The sequence below is a fragment of the Balaenoptera borealis genome, assembly GCF_965194805.1.
Source record: "Balaenoptera borealis genome assembly, chromosome: 3".
Lineage (NCBI taxonomy): Eukaryota > Metazoa > Chordata > Mammalia > Artiodactyla > Balaenopteridae > Balaenoptera > Balaenoptera borealis.
The window spans coordinates 47,450,986-47,469,498 of NC_138866.1; the positions used below are offsets into that span (position 1 = coordinate 47,450,986).

The 18,513-nt window shown below is 35.9% G+C and overlaps 1 protein-coding gene across 5 annotated transcripts in view; it reads left to right on the plus strand.

Moving 5' to 3' along the window:
• Nucleotides 1–18,202, plus strand: part of TXNDC16 (thioredoxin domain containing 16) — a 137,420-nt gene extending 119,218 nt beyond the window's left edge. For 3 of the 5 annotated variants that reach the window (XM_082384820.1, XM_082384819.1, XM_082384821.1), the window contains one exon: nucleotides 1,829–18,202. In XM_082384820.1, the coding sequence (XP_082240946.1) occupies nucleotides 1,829–2,097 (269 nt within the window). In that variant the 3' untranslated portion in view covers nucleotides 2,098–18,202. Of the gene's footprint in view, nucleotides 1–249 lie in introns of all 5 variants that reach the window. The other 2 variants (XM_082384824.1, XM_082384823.1) reach the window with 2 other exon arrangements.
• The last annotated feature ends 311 nt before the right edge of the window (nucleotides 18,203–18,513 follow it).

Consider the following 18,513-nt stretch of genomic DNA (forward strand, 5'->3'; position numbering starts at 1 on the left):
CACCACACCTTGGGAGACAGATCTGAGACAGGGATGTTGCAGCTACTCTTAGAATAGCCTGAATCTGTAACATGGTGCCACCAGTCCCTGCCTCACTTTGCTTGCTGCACATCTTAATTTCTGTGAAATTGTCACCACTGGCTATTCTTACTTGAGATTTACACTTAATTTTGGTCACGTTCTCTGACCTTTCTAGGCCTTGGTTTTCTCACCTATAAAATTGGGATAATAATTGTGCTTTCCTCATAGGGTTGTAAGGATTAAATACATAATGCCTGATATATAGTAAAGCCTCAATCAAGGTTGGCAATTATTATTATTATCATTACTAATTTGATAATAATGTCTTTATTGCCCATATGTGATGAGAGTACAGTTTTATTTGTAACTGAAAACATTAAGATCTTTATAGAGTTCCTTCAGGAAATAATTAGCAGAATTAAGATGTCCAGTTTCAGGCATTTTGTCGTCATCTCAGACCACTAGGCTGCAGTGTTTACCTTAAAAAATAAATACTGCTAAGTCTTTGCTGTGCTTTAAATTGGACTTTTCTTAAAGATACTTTATCTGCATATTGCAAAGTATAGTTATTCTTACTTCTTACCTAGTCATTATATTCAAGAAACTATTTTATCCGTTTGTCACTTTTGAGTCTGCTAACCTGGCACTGTAATTTGAAACATCAATTACAAGGGTAGCCTAAATGTAATACCCTGCTGATGTACCATGGATTTCATATAATTGAGTCTGAGTGAAGAAATCATATATCAATAAGTAGAGTATAGATATACATATATATTGATGCAGATTTTCGTTTGTGCTTTAATTTACTCTAGGAAATTAAAGTTTCTTAGAATGTCCTAAGCTTTTATTTGATTTATGAGAGATGCTAAAGTTTTTATTTTTGAGCATTACTTTCTTTTCATGTACCAGTGTATAGATCCTTTCACTGGAATTCATTTTTTAAATGTTTACTTTGCACATTTCCTTATATATAGTTTATTTCTCAAATAGTATTTTAAATAGGCAACTAAACTCTGAAATTGTGTGAAATCTGTTTACTAAATGGAGAAAAGCTAGTTTATCTCATATATATATGTTATCAGCTTAAATTCATTTTCTTTTTTTAATGACCAATGTTTTAAAATAATGTTAAGATTCACTGCCATGATTCCAATCACTGTCTGTTTACTGTACAGTTGATTCCATAGCAATTTTTAATGATTTCTTGCCTATAATTATTTTTATAAAATGTACTTTTTTGTTCATCAAGTATGTGCAAAGGATGTTAATCAAATCTTCCAAAACAGAAAATGCTTTAAAACGTAAGGAAATACTTGTCTAAATAATAAATCTCTATGTATGTTCCAAAATTTCTTTCTGGAATATTTCATAGTTATAGTTCTTTGGGATAAAGACAGGGATAGGGAGGGAAGCAAGAGACTTCTTCATTTTAACTTGTCCATGGCTATATGTAATCTCATTACACATATTGCTATTTTTTAAAACCTCAACAAGGGTTAACAGGCAGTGAGATTATGGACCTTTTGTGTTTTGCCTATTAATACTTATCTTTATTTAAAATAGAATAGCATTTAAAATAGAATAGCTTGTAAATGTAATCTATGAAAAATGTCTAACAATGACAAATGTATCAAGCTTCTTAGACAATGATGATAATAAAATATAGCTTTGCTCAGATAAGGAAAACTGATAAGGCCTTCACTCCTACAAATATATTTTGCAAAATAAAACATTTTCTAGTATATTCATGTGATGAAATTTTATATCTGTTCATCTTTAATGCTTGATTCTGTCTTTCTTCCAGAAATTTTACCTGCTCAGGAATGGAAACCTCCTCTGCCTGCTTATGATTTTCTAAGTATGATGGATGCTGCAACATCTCAGCATCCTGCTAGGAAAGTTCCTGAGTGTATAAAAGAAACTGATGTACAGGAAAATGATAAAGAACAGCCTGAAGATAAATTAGCAATCAGAAATGAACCTACTGGAACACTGAGAACAAAGCATTGGAATAGAAGTAATTGGTTTGAAGAAGCCAAAAAACAATTCAGGCATGATAATAAAGAATTATGATGCTCAAAAGTGAGCTAATTAATTTCATAGGGCTGTGGAAAGCTTTCTGAAGTCTTTTTGGCTTATTTGATAGACTTAAGAATTTATTTCATTAAGAAGTAATACTAGCTCACCACTATTATTCAACATAGTTTTGGAATTTTTAGGCACAGCAATCAGAGAAGAAAAAGAAATAAAAGGGATCCAAATCAGAAAAGAAGAAGTAAAGCTGTCACTGTTTGCAGATGACATGATACTATACATAGAGAATCCTAAAGATGCTACCAGAAAACCACTAGAGCTAATCAACGAATTTGGTAAAGTAGCAGGATACAAAATGAATGCACAGAAATCTCTTGCATTCCTATACACTAATGATGAAGAATCTGAAAGTGAAATTAAGAAAACGCTCCCATTTACCATTACAACAAAAGAATAAAATACCTAGGAATAAACCTACCTAAGGAGACAAAAGACCTGTATGCAGAAAATTATAAGACACTGATGAAAGAAACTAAAGATGATACAAAGAGATGGAGAGATATACCATGTTCTTGGATTGGAAGAATCAACATTGTGAAAATGACTATACTACCCAAAGCAATCTACAGATTCAATGCAATCCCTATCAAACTACCACTGGCATTATTCACAGAACTAGAACAAAAAATTTCACAATTTGTATGGAAACACAAAAGACCCCGAATAACCAAAGCAATCTTCAGAAAGAAAAACAGAGCTGGAGGAATCAGGCTCCCTGACTGCAGACTATACTACAAAGCTACAGTGATCAAGACAGCATGGTACTGGTACAAAAACAGAAATATAGATTAATGGAACTGATAGAAAGCCCAGAGATAAACCCACACACATATGGTTACCTTATTTTTGATAAAGAAGGCATGAATATACAATGGAGAAAAGACAGCCTCTTCAATAAGTGGTGCTGGGAAAACTGGACAGGTACATGTAAAAGAATGAAATTAGAACACTCCCTAACACCATACACAAAAATAAACTCAAAATGGATTAAAGACCTAAACATAAGGCCAGACACTATCAAATTCTTAGAGGAAAACATAGGCAGAACACTCTATGACATAAATCACAGCACGATCCCTTTTGACCCACTTCCTAGAGAAATGGAAATAAAAGCAAAAATAAACAAATGGGACCTAATGAAACTTAAAAGCTCTTGCACAGCAAAGGAAACCATAAACAAGATGAAAAGACAGCCCTCAGAATGGGAGAAAATATTTGCAAATGAAGCAACTGACAAAGGATTAATCTCCAAAATTTACAAGCAGCTCAATATCAAAAAACCAACCCAATCCCAAAATGGGCAGAAGACCTAAATAGACATTTCTCCAAAGAAGTTATACAGATTTCCAACAGACACATGAAAGAATGCTCAACATCATTAATCATTAGAGAAATGCAAATCAAAACTACAATGAGATATCATCTCACACCAGTCAGAGTGGCCATCATCAAAAAATCTAGAAACAATAAATGCTGGAGAGGATGTGGAGAAAAGGGAACCCTCTTGCACTGTTGGTGGGAATGTAAATTGATAACAGCCACAATGGAGAACAGTATGGAGGTTCCTTAAAAAACTAAAAAGAGAACTACCATACGACCCAGGAATCCCACTACTGGGCATATACCCTGAGAAAACCATAATTCAAAAAGAGTCATGTACCAAAGTGTTCATTGCAGCTCTATTTACAATAGCCAGGACATGGAAGCAACCTAAGTGTCCATCGACAGATGAATGGATAAAGAAGATGTGACACATATACAATGGAATATTACTCAGCCATAAAAAGAAACGAAATTGAGTTATTTGTAGTGAGGTGGATGGACCTAGAGTCTGTTATACAGAGTGAAGTAAGTCAGAAAGAGAAAAACAAATACTGTATGCTAACACATGTATATGGAATCTAAAAAGAAAAAAAAAAAGGTCATGAAGAACCTAGTGGCAAGACGGGAATAAAGACACAGACCTACTAAAGAATGGACTTGAGGATACGGGGAGGGGGAAGGGTAAGCTGGGACAAAGTGAGAGAGTGGCATGGACATATATATACTACCAAATGTAAAATAGGTAGCTAGTGGGAAGCAGCCACATAGCACAGGGAGATCAGCTCGGTGCTTTGTGACCACCTAGATGGGTGGGATGGGGAGGGTGGGAGGGAGGGAGACACAAGAGGGAAGAGATACGGGGGTATATGTATATGTATAACTGATTCACTTTGTTATTAAGCAGAAACTAACACACCATTGTAAAGCAATTATACTCCAATAAAGAAGTTAAAAAAGAAAAGAAAGAAGATACAAATTACTAATATCAAAAATGAAAGAGGAAACATCACTACAGATCCCATGGATTATAATAGTATATTAAAGGAACAATATGAACAGCTCTATGTCCACAAATTTGATAACCTAGATGAAATGGATGAATTCCTTTAAAGACAATCTGCCAAAACTCACACAAGAAGAAGTAGACCATCTGAATAAGCCTACAGCTATTGAAGAAGTTGAATCAATCATTAATAACCTTTTAAAACAGAAAGCACCATGCCCAGATGTGTTCACTGGGGGATTTTATCCAACATTTAAAGAACAAATTATACCAATTCTTTGCAATTTATTCCAAAAGATAGAAGCCAATAAAATACTTCTAACTCATTCTATGAGGCCAGCATTACTCTAATATCAAAACCAGTCAAAGATAGTACAAGAAAACTATAGACCAACAATGGGCCATGAACATAGATGCAAAAATAGTCAACAAATTGAATCTGACAATGTACAAAAAAAATTATGTACCATGACCAAGTGGGATTTATCCTTGGTAGGCAAGGATGCATCAACATTTGAAAATCAATTAATGTAACACATCACATCAACCATCTAAAAGAGAAAAATCATATGAACATGTGAATAGATGCAGGAAAAATATTTCACAAAATTCAGCACCAATTCATGATTAAAAACTCAGTGTCAGAGACTGGACATGTGGAAGGCAAGGATTATATGGGAACTCTGTACTTTCTGCTCAGTTTTGCTGGAAATCTAAACCTGCTCTAAAAAATAAAGTTTGTTAATAATTAAATAATTTTTTAAAAAAACAAGTAATACTAAATCATTTCAAGTTTCTAGACCAGTGAGGTCCAATAGAAATATAATGCGCCATTTCATGTAATTTAGAATTTTCTGTAACCCCATTAAAAAAGTAGAACTGAGCAGGTGAAATTAATTTTAATATATTTCACCCAGTAAGTATATCAAAATTGTTCAGTTAACATAAAAATAAGTTATTTTACATTCTTTTTTTCATATGAAGTCTTCAAAATCCAGTGCATATTTTACACTTACTACACATCTCACTTCAGAGTAGCTACATTTCAAGTGCTTGTTAACCACATGTGGCTGGTGACTACGGTATTAGACAGCTCAGCTCTAAACAATAACTGGCATAATTAACTTAGTTCTAGCCACAATACATTTTAAACTAAAAGATGAATGTAACTCTAGTTTAATCACAGTTGATTCCACAATGGAATCATAGAGCTGGCAGTTGTATTTGTCTTATTGTAGTCATGATGTTAAAACCAGTGTTTCTTAATCAGGGAAAAATTTTGCCCCCTCCTCTCCCCCCCCAGAGGACATTTGGCAATGTCAAGAGACATTTTTTATTTATTTTATTTATTTTAACATCTTTATTGGAGTATAACTGCTGTACAATGGTGTGTTAGTTTCTGCTGTATAACAAAGTGAATCAGCTATACATATACATATATCCCCATATCTTCTCCCTCTTGTATCTCCCTCCCACCCTCCCTATCCCACCCCTCTAGGTGACACAAAGCACTAAGCTGATCTCCCTGTGCTATGCGATTGCTTCCCAGTAGCTATCTATTTTACATTTGGTAGTGTGTATATGTCCATTCCACTCTTTCACTTCGTCCCAGCTTACCCTTCCCCCTCCCCGGGTCCTCAAGTCCATTCTCAAGAGACATTTTTGATTGGCATTATAGGGGTGTTACTGGCATATAGTGGGGCTAGTAGAGGCCAGGGATGCTTCTAAACACCCTACAATGCATTGGACAGCTCCCCTGCACCCCCCCAACAAAGAATTATCCTGCCCAAATATCAATAGTGCCAAGGTTGAATAACCCTGTGTTAAACTAGTCTGTGGCAAAATGGTAAATTTACTTTTATAATATTTTCAAAAAATAATGAAATAACCCTAAAAAGGATGCAGAGTAAGATATATATATATATATCTATAAAATATATATTCTGTTATATATAAGTTATATAATGATTCCCTTATATATAATTATATATATGTATAGTTGCCCCTTGAAAACACAGGGTTGAACTGTGGTTCTACTTATATGTAGATTTCTTTCACTACGTTCTACAGTACTGCAGGATCTGTGGTTGGTTGAATCTGTAGATGTGGAACTGTGGTTATGGAGGGCTAATTGTAAAGTTGTTTGACTCTTCAGGGGTTGGCTCCCCTAAACCTCGCATTGTTCAAGGGTCGACTGTATATTTCATTGTAACATAGATCATTGCTCCTCCCAGCACCCCTTCCTAGATGTTTTTCTTAGAGCATGTAATGTGTATTATTTCAGTTCATTCTCATTTGTTTTTATTTCTTACTTGGGAGATATGAGAGTGAACTCTAAATATAGTTTTTAGTAATAAAACATCATCAGCCTAACCATTAACTACAAGCATGTAGAAACATGAAATCAATTAGTCATTGTACCATAGCCAGCAATTTTGACAGTTAATATGTGTTCTTTTAATAATTTTAAATAAAGTATCTGGATTTCAGGCTACCTTTAAAAGCTTCTTTTAGCCTCTGTCATGCCCTCTATTGGACCACTTTCCCTGTATCAGTTGAAGTTCTCTGGTTGCAAGCAACAGAAATTCAACTTTGGTTAACTTAAGCAAAATGAGAATATCGGGTAATTCACAGAGTTAAGCTATGCTTTGAAAAGCTAGGAACCAAAGCTGTTTTGGGATCTGTGTAGCAGGAACTAACAGCTCAGTAATGGATCAGTTCCAGCTGTTTTTCTGTCTTTCATGACTCAGGGAGTCCTGGGAATGTTGGCTAGGTGAACACTAGGTACTTTAAATGGCAGCCCTAACCAGACTTCCACAATACAGAAGAGGCGAACCTCACAAGAGAAATCTAGATTCTGTTTATTAGGAAAAGGGAGAGTGAATGTAGAGAGGGAAGAAAACAACAAAGAAATAGAAAATCTATGAATCCTCAAGACTCCAGTTTCTGTTCTTCTACCTAGCCTTTGTATCCTTTTCAGGTGTTTCTACCACATCCTCCTGTCCATTTTTAAGAGCTTCAAAAGTCCTCTCTCTACCCCTAAGTGGTTGTAATTTTCCTATATATCTCCATGATTCTCTATAAGAGTTGGTGGCCAGTGCATATGTACATTCTGTATAACATCTCATTCATCATGAATCAGATTCTTTTACCCCCTCCTGACTCACCTATGCTGGAACGTAAACATCCTTGGTCCATTGTTTCCAGCCCTTGTGATGAAATATTCCATGAGCCATTTTTCAGAATTCCTAGAGTTCATTACCCAAGCTTATGCTTCTTTTAAAAACTAAGCATTTATAAGCAGAACATTAAATTCAAAGATCAGTAAGTGTCTATCTTTGGTAATAGAAAGTAATCAAATAGGTACACCTTGGGAGTTGTGCTTCCATTTAAGATACAGGAAGCTGCAAGAGAATGTTCCTCCCATCCTAAGAAGAAAAAAAAAATCATAACTTTTCTATTACACATCAGAGAGGGCAGCCAAAGGAACTGAATTTCAGAGTGACAAGCCCCTGAGACAGAATACATGGACTGTTTCACCTTTGGCAGAGAATAGGAGGCTGCCAGTAAAGAAGAAACTTGGAAAGTTCTAAGATTTCACGCTATCTGCAAGTTATAAGTTAGCTTGCCACAGTTTCTTATATCAGAGACAAGGGACTTTATTACTTGCCCAAACAGTATCAATCAGAGTTTCAGTATCTGTGCTAGTTCCCTGATCCCCAATCCTACAGGGCACTGAGTAGAGGCCAGGTAACACCTATACATGCAGTGGGTTGCATTTCAGGAAGGTACCCTGAGCTCAAGGAACCTAAATATTTTATAATGGGTATTAAGCATGCCTCCCCTTGGCTCTGGAGGGAGACATCTTCATTATGGTAGACAGTAATCAAAAGTGTCTCTCTCCCAGAGGGAAATGCTATCTCTGTTTTCCCAGGCTGAGAAGGTAGTCCAGACAGAACAAAGGCAGTCAGTGCCTCTTCACAGATCATGCACAAACATGAGAGACCCATGAAGAAGTGTCTCCCAACAGAAATCAGCTAAAATTTTAAAGAATTCTTTAAGGGCCAAGTATGGACTAAAGTATTAGAGGAAGTAGGAGCCTTGACATGACAGTAGTTCACATTCACCTGGGAGCTCCTTTCCACCAGCCTCCACTAGGTGCTAATGAGAACGATTGGGACAGGAGCCTGGTGAGAAGACATCCCTCAGTGACACAGGCATGCAGGTAGTGGTTGATCTAATAATCTTGGGTGACAGACATGAAACACTGCCCACTTCCTCAGACCTTTCTCTTGTATGAGTAAAAAAAACATAAACCACTGCTGTAGAGAGAGCATACCTTCCTGCCTTCAGGTCCCAGGCAAAGATACACTGCCTCTGAGGGAGAGGTAAATGCAAAAACCTTTGGCCCAATCCACCAAAGGGCAAACAGTGGAAGCAAGAAGAACTACAATCCTGCAGCTTGCAGAACAAAAACCACAATCACAGAAAGATAGACAAAATGAAAAGGCAGAGGACTATGTCCCAGATGAAGGAACAAGATAAAACCCCAGAAAAACAACTAAATGAAGTGGAGATAGGCAACCTTCCAGAAAAAGAACTCAGAATAATGATAGTGAAGATGATCCAGGACCTCGGAAAAAGAATGGAGGCAAGGATCTAGAAGATGCAAGAAATGTTTTACAAAGACCTAGAAGAATTAAAGAACAAACAAACAGAGATGAACAATAAATAACTGAAATGAAAAATACTCCAGAAGGAATCAATAGCAGAATAACTCAGGCAGAAGAACGGATAAGTGACCTGGAAGACAGGATGGTGGAAATCACTGCTGCAGAACAGAATAAAGAAAAAGGAAAGAAAAGAAATTAGGTAGAAAGAAAGAAATTAGAAATTAAACACATCAACATTCACATTATAGAGGACCCGGAAGGAGAAGAGGGAGAGAGAAAGGACCCGAGAAAATATTTGAAGAGATTATAGTCGAAAACTTCCCTAACATGGGAAAGAAAATAGCCACCCAAGTCCAGGAAGCGCAGAGAGTCCCAGGCAGGATAAACCCAAGGAAAAACACCCCGAGATACACAGTAATCTAACTGACATTAATTACAGGCAAAAATTATTAAAAGCAACAAGGGAAAAATAACAAATAACATACAAGGGAATCCCCATAAGGTTAACAGCTGATCTATTAGCAGAAACTCTGCAAGCCAGAAGGGAGTGGCACTATATATTAAAAGTGATGAAAAGGAAGAACCTACAACAAAGAATACTCTACCCAGCAAGGATCTCATTCAGATTCGATGGAGAAATTAAAACCTTTACAGACAAGCAAAAGCTAAGAGAATTCAGCACCACCAAATCAGCTCTACAACAAATGCTAAAGGAACTTCTCTAAGTGGGAAACACAAGAGAAGAAAAGGACCTACAAAAACAAACCCAAAACAATTAAGAAAATAGTAATAGGAACATACATATCGATAATTACCTTAAATGTGAATGGATTAAATGCTCCCACCAAAAGACTGGCTGAATGGATACAAAAACAAGACCCATATATATGCTGTCTACAAGAGACCCACTTCAGACCTAGGGACACATACAGACTGAAAGTGAGGGGATGGAAAAAGATACTCCATGCAAATGGAAATTAAAAGAAAGCTGAAGTAGCAATATTCATATCAGATAAAATAGACTTTAAAAAAAAAGAATGTGACAAGGAAGGACACTACATAATGATCAAGGGATCAATCCAAGAAGAAGATACAACAATTATATATGCACCCAACATAGGAGCACCTCAATACATAAGGCAAATGCTAACAGCTATAAAAGAGGAAATCGACAGCGACACAATAATAGTGGGGGATATTAACACTTCACATACACCAATGGACAGAACAACCAGACAGAACATTAATAAGAAAAAACAAGCTTTAAATGACGCAATAGACCAGATAGATTTAATTGATATTTACAGGACATCCCATCCGAAAACAGCAGATTACACTTTCTTCTCAAGTGCACATGGAACATTCTCCAGGACAGATCACATCTTGGGTCACAAATGAAGCCTCGGTAAATTTAAGAAAATTGAAATTGTATCAAGCATCTTTTCTGACCACAACGCTATGAGATTAGAAATAAATTACAGGAAAAAAAAACATAAAGAACACAAACACATGGAGGCTAAACAATATGTTACTAAATAACCAACAGATCACTGAAGAAATCAAAGAGGAAATCAAAAAATACCTAGAAAAAAAAAAAACCTAGAGACAAATGACAACAAAAACACAACTATCACAAACCTATGGGATGCAGCAAAAGCAGTTCTAAGAGGAAAGTTTATAGCAATACAATCCTACCTCAAGAAACAAGAAAAATCTCAAATAAATAATCTAACCTTACACCTAAAGGAACTAGAGAAAGAACAAACAAAACCCAAAGTTAGTAGAAGGAAAGAAATCATAACGATCAGAGCAGAAATAAATGAAATAGAAACAAAGGAAACAATAGCAAAGATCAATAAAACTAAAAACTGGTTCTTTGAGCAGATAAACAAAATTGATAAACCTTTAGCCAGACTCACCAGGAACAGGAGGAAGAGTACTCAAATCAATAAAATTAGAAATGAAAAAGGAGAAATTACAATGGACACTGCAGAAATACAGAGCATCATAAGAGACTATTACAAGCAAATATATGCCAATAAAACAGGCAACCTAGAAGAAATGGACAAATTCTTAGAAAGGTATAACTTTCCAAGACTGAACCAGGAAAAATTGAAAATATGAACAGACCAGTCACAAGCAATGAAATTGAAACTGTGATTAAAAATCTTCCAACAAACAAAAGTCAAGGACCAGATGGCTTCACGGGTGAATTCTATCGAACATTTAGAGAAGAGCTAACACCCATCCTTCTCAAACTCTTCCAAAAACTTGCAGAGGAAAGAATACCCCCAAACTTATTCTATGAGGCGACCACCACCCTGATACCAAAACCAGACAAAGATACTACAAAAAAGAAAATTACAGACCACTATCACTGATGAATATAGATGCAAAAATCCTCAACAAAATACTAGCAAACAGAATCCAACAAAACATTAAAAGGATTGTACACCATGATCAAGTGGGATTTATCCCAGGGATGCAAGAAATCTTCAATATATGCAAATCAATCAATGTGATACACCATATTAACAAACTGAAGGATAAAAACCATATGTTAATCTCAACAGATGTAGAAAAAGCTTTTGACAAAATTCAACACCCATTTATGATAAAAACTCTCCAGGAAGTGGGCATAGAGGGACCTACCTCAACATAATAAAGGCCATATATGACAAACCCACAGCAAACATCATTCTCAATGGTGAAAAATTGAAAGCATTTCCTCTAAGACCAGGAACAAGACAAGGATTTCCACTCTCGCCACTATTATTCAACATAGTTTTGAAAGTCCTAGCCATGGCAATCAGAGAAGAAAAAGAAATAAAAGGAATACAAATTGGAAAAGAAGAAGTAAAACTGTCACTGTTCACAGATGACATGATACTATACATAGAGAATTGTAAAGATGCCACCAGAAAACTACTAGAGCTAATCAATGAATTTGGTAATGTAGCAGGATACAAAATTAATGCACAGAAATCACTTGCATTCCTATAAACTAACAACGAAAATCAGAAAGAGAAATTAAGGAAACAATCCCATTCTCCATTGCAACAAAAAGAATAAAAAACCTAGGAATAAACCTACCTAAGGAGGTAAAAGACCTCTACTCAGAAAAGTATAAGACACTGATGAAAGAAATCAAAGATGATACAAATAAATGGAGAGATACACCATGTTCTTGGATTGGAAGAATCAACATTGTGAAAATGACTATACTACCCAAAGCAATCTACAGATTCAATGCAATCCCTATCAAACTACCACTGGCATTTTTCACAGAACTAGAACAAAAAATCTTAAAATCTGTATGGAGACACAAAAGACCCCGAATAGCCAAAGCAATCTTGAGGGAAAAAAGTGGAGCTGGAGGAATCAAACTCCCTGACTTCAGACTATACTACAAAGCTACAGTCATCACGACAATATGGTACTGGCACAAAAAGAGAAATATAGATCAATGGAACAGGATAGAAAGCCCAGAGGTAAACCCACACACCTATGGTCAACTAATCTATGACAAAGGAGGCAAGAATACACAATGGAGAAAAGACAGTCTCTTCAATAAGTGGTGCTGGGAAAACTGGACAGCTACATGTAAAAGAATGAAATTAGAACACTCCCTAACACCATACACAAAAATAACCAAAACGGATTAAAGACCTAAATGTAAGACCGGACACTATAAAACTCTTAGAGGAAAACGTAGGCAGAACTCTTTGACATAAACCACAGCAAGATCCTTTTTGACCCACCTCCTAGAGAAATAGAAATAAAAACAAACATAAACAAGTGGGACTTAATGAAACTTAAAAGCTTTTGCCCAGCAGATGAAACCATAAACAAGACGAAAAGACAACCCTCAGAATGGGAGGAAATATTTGCAAACGAATCAACAGACAAAGGATTAATCTCCAAAATATATAAACAGCTCATGAAGCTGAATATCAAAAAAACAAACAACCCAATCCAAAAATAGGTGGAAGAGCTAAATAGACATTTCTCCAAGGAAGACATACAGATGGCCAACAAACACATGAAAAGATGCTCAACATCACTAATTATTAGAGAAATGCAGATCGAAACTACAGTGAGGTATCACGTCACACCAGTCAGAATGGCATTATCAGAAAATTTACAACAATAAATGCTGGAGAGGGTCTGGAGAAAAGGGAACCCTCTTGCACCACCCTCATTCCCACTTGTTGGTGAGAATGTAAATTGATACAGCCACTATGGAGAACAGTATGGATGTTCCTTAAAAAACTAAAAATAGAATTACCATATGACCCAGCAATCTCACTACTGGGCATATACTCAGAGAAAACCATAATTCAAAAAGACACATGCCCCCCAATGTTCATTGCAGCACTATTTACAATAGCCAGGTCATGGAAGCAACCTAAGTGTCCATCGACAGACAAATGGATAAAGAAGATGTGGTACATATATACAATGGTATATTAGTCAGCCATAAAAAGGAACGAAATTGGGTCATTTGTAGAGACGTGGATGGACCTAGAGACTGTCATAAAGAATGAAGTAAGTCAGAAAGAGAAAAATATTGTATATTAACACATATATGTGGAACCTAGAAAAATGGTACAGATGCGCTGCTTTGCAAGGCAGAAATAGAGACACGGAGGTAGAGAACAAATGTATGGACACCAAGGAGGGAAAGCGGGGTTGGGGGTGGGATGAACTGTGAGACTGGGATTGACGTATATATGTATAAAGTAGATTACTACATATGTATAATGTAGATAACTAATAACCTGTTGTATAGCACAGGGAACTCCACTTCGCTGTACAGTAGAAACTAACACAACACTGTAAAACAAATATACCCCAATTAAAAAAACAAAAACAACTTTGGTCCCTGGGGAGAGGTAGAAAACCTCTTGGACCCAGGATCCTGTGCCAATACCAAGCAGAGATCTGCTATCAGTGTGAGAAGAGCATTTTACCACTTTGGGAGGCATAAGTTTGTCAGGTGACACAGGTAAGCAGGACTTGCTCAAAGCTGAGGGTAGAGCAGGAAAACAGATCCTCTGGCACCCAGGTCTAACTCAAGTACAAGTTGAGTGTAGCCCATCCCTGGAGGAACAGGCAGACTGTAGTACACCAAAGGTAAAATAATAAAATCCAAACCTGTTTTGACGGACTTGATTCACTCAGTCCCCCACACTAATGGCCACGTGTAAATATTATTTATCTCTCTCAACTATTCTCCACAAGATGTGTGGCATTCAGTCAAAAATTCTAAGGCCTAAAAAATATATATATAAGAGAAACAATCCATTGTCAAGAGATTAAACAAATGACAGAACTAAACTCAGAAATGAGCCATATATTGGAATTGTGAGACAGAGACTTTAACTATGATGAACGTGTTAAAGGATTTACCGGAAAAATAAAAAGCAAGCTTGAACATATCTGCAGAAAACAGGCAACTATAAAAGTCACCAGAGCTGATTTGAAGAACCAAATCGAACTTTTAGAAATAAAAATACAATAACTAAGGTTAAAAATTCAAATAAGACAGCTGAAAAAAGAGTAGTAACTAGAAGACAGATGATAAAAATTATTCAGTATATACCACAGAGAGACAAAAAAGATGAAATATATAGAAAAGAGATTAAAAGTCCAGGGTGATGGAATGAGAAAGATTAACATCTGTTAAAGATTAATAGGAGTTCCAGAAGGAGAGGAAAGAGAGAATGGGGGCAGAGATGCCAAATAAGAAGACAATTACTGAGGATTTTCCAGGATGATAAAAGATACCAATTCACAAATTCAGAAGCTTACAAATCCCTAATTGGATTAAATAAAAAGAAACCCACACTAGACACACAGTGAAACTATAGAACATCAGAGGCAAAGAAAATCTTAAAAGATGTCAGAGGAAAAGACAGATTATATCCACAGCATTGGCGGTTAGAGAACAGCTGAAACAAAGACTGTGGCATGATATTTTCAAAAGGCTGAAAGAAAAATAATTGCTAACCCAGAATTTTATATCCAGTGAAAATATTTTTTGAAAGAAAGGAGTAAGTTAAAGACATTTCAGAATAGCAGAGACAGGGTGGCCATCAAGAAAAATAGGGAGATTCAGGATATCTACTTCGTGTGGAAGGAAAGAGATCCCAGATGGGAGGGCAGAGAAGCAAAAAGGCATGAGGAGCAAAGTGATAAATTCATGGGTGAATCTAAATAAGCACTGAGAGTATAAAACACTCAAATGTGAAATTTAAAAGAGCAAATTTGATGGAATTAACATATTAACCAACAATATATGCTTAGGGAAAGGAGTCAATAGAGTTAATGTATCCTGAGTTCCCTGGGAAATGGATAAAGTTACTGATTAATTTTAGCTTATAACAGACAGTAAGTATGCATTTTGTAATTTTTAGAGTATCCACTAAAAGGATAGAAAACTTTCTCACTATGAGAGGGGAAAAATGTAGCTATCAAAAACAATCAAAAGAAAGCAAGAAAGGAAAATAAATGAAACATAGAACAGGTGGGATAAATAGCACAAAGTAAGACAGCAATTTAAACTGAAATGCTAGTAAACAAAATGTAAATGGACCAAATATTCCAATTAAAAGATTGTCAGGCAGGATCAAAAAGTCAATTATACAAAGTTTATAAGAGATACACATTAAACTTAAACATACAGAAAAGTGAAAGGTAAAAGGACAGGAAAAGATATACCAGTCAATTCTAGGTAAGAGGAAGTTGGTCAGATAAGATAGCCTTAATATCAGATAGGAAAGACATTAAGGTAAAAAGCATTACTGAAGATAAAGGGTCACTTCATAATGATAGAACGTTCAATTTGCCAGTACGTTGTAACAGTTGTAAATCTGTAATCACCTAATAACAGTTTCAAATTATATGACACAAAGCTAATAGAAATTCACATATTTGCCATCATATGAGATTTTTGAGTACCTAAGTAATTAATAGAGCCAGCAGAAGAAAATTTATCAACGATTTAAACAGTGTCATTTAATAAACTTAATCTAACTTTACCTGACTGCAGAATATACATTCTTTTCAAGCACACATGGAACGTTTATAAAAACTGACATGTGCTGAGCTGTAAAGCAAGTCTCAATAATTGCTAAAGGACTAAAATGATACAGAACATGCTCTCTGACCACAGTGCAATTAATCTAGGGAAAAAATGACCAAATGATAACTAGATATGTAGAGTTAAGGGGCTGGGTGTGCAAGTCTGAGCTTTAGATAAAAATCTGGGAGTCATATAGTTTATTAATGGCAAAACTTGGAATTAAACCTGAGTCTCTTTCACATTCATTTAGTGGGATGATACCGTGTAAAGGCTTTTCTTTCCATAATATTTCTTTTTGCATTGAAAATTAAATATATACAATATGTAAAAATAATACTAAAATGATCTATTACTGGATCATTGAATAAGCAGTGAATTCAAACCTATCTCCCACTTAGAGTTGATTCACGTTCTAACACTTTATGGTTGTAGGTTGTAATTTCATAGTCTTTTAAAATATGCCTATTCTTTTTTTACTAAGATATGTTAATGGAAGCTTATCTGAGATTTAGTTTGGATAACCCCAGGGTCAAGTTCTTATATAGGCCTCAAGAGCTATAAAAAAACAGATGCAGAATCTGGAGTCTTGTGAAATATTCCAGACAGACCTTCTGACATACAGTAGGCGATATTTCATGCCAGCCTTTTATTCAAATAAAGCATTCATTTCCTCTGACATTAGGTACAGTCTGAATTTTCTGTTTCTTACGTTGATACTTTATATAGTTATGAAGCCTATTTTTGAAGAATTAATTTTCCTCACATTTAAACGTATTTCCTCATTAAAGAAACAACATAACCTGCTACCCAGTTCTTTGTGCCGTGAAACTCCTTCTGAGTGCCTGGTGTCTTGTACTGAGAGTAATTAATGCATTTAAATCTCTTCCCCAAAGTTACCAGGATGAGACTCTAAGGATACACCAGCCTTAGATGGTCTTGACAAGTGTGAATGGTAAGTAAATCCCTAACGAGACACTAAAAGAAGGTAGGATCATTCCTGTTTCTAAAGATATTGATACTTATACTCGAGGGAAGGAGAGAGGGGAGGAACTATTGGAAGACAGTTTCCTTAAAAAGAGTCTAGTGAACACATCATTCAAAGAAACTCTCAGGCTTGGTAAAGAGAATTAAGAATACCTACATATCCAGAAACATCTGGGAGAGGCAGTATTGCACTGTGCTTAGAGAATGGGCTTTGGATTTGGACTGAAGAATCTTTGAGTCCAAATCGATTGGATTATTCTTCCAGTCACTGGCTGTGTGATATTGTCAAGTTACTTAAAATCTTTACATCTTAGTTTCTTTATTGGTGAACATAATGCCCACCACATAGTGTTGAGGATTAAATGGGAAAAAATGCATAGTAAGCATTTGATAAATGCCTTCTTAGAGGTGGGTTTACTTATCAGAAATTTTTTCCCATTAGCAAATTAATACATTCTTGTAACAAAAATTCAAAGAATACAGAAATATAAAAAAATGCAATAGCTGTCTCACTTGCCTCCAACTCTAATTATAGAACCAAGTGGTAACCATTACTAACCATTTGGTTTGTATTTGACCTAAATATTTCACTTCTTATTTTTAGAGTTTGAGATGCCTGTGTTAGAACATGATTTTTCTTCAATTGACTTTTTCTTTCCATATACAACACTAAAAAATTGTTTTCTTTCACTCTCTGGTTAAATCCATATTTAGTGTCCACACAGAGGTCTGGAAGAATCATTTGATCATAAATGTGGTCCATAGTTGCTTTACTATTGGAGTTTGCTCTTCCAATCTGAACTTTAAAAATTAGCATACTTATACCTACAGTGTCCTTTGGCTGAAAAGAACACCCTCCTGGCATCCCAGAGTACAATGCCTAGGCGCACCATTCTGTACTGAGTCGCGTGCCACCAGATGTCCTGCTAAGGGTGACCTCCCCCATGCATCTATGTGTCACTTGTGGTTACTAGCGTCTGATGAACACAGCTGGGGATGTGAATGTTGTATCAATTAAGAATGCTTTAACTGCATAGAACGATAATCTGACAGTAGCTTAAACATGTAGAGTTTTATCTTACCTAAGTGACAATAAGTCTGTAGATATAACGACTCCATGGTAGTACTAGGTTCTGTTTTTTGCTTTGCTATCCATAACGTAATGGCTTGTTTCCCCTTCACTGCAAGATGCTTGCTGAGGCTCAAACATCTAGCAATGTATTCAGGCAGGAAAAGAGGAGGGAGGGCAGTGCCAGATACATCTTTCTCCATTTTATATGGAAAACAAAGTCTTAATCAGAAGTCGCCTGGGAGGCTTCTGCTTG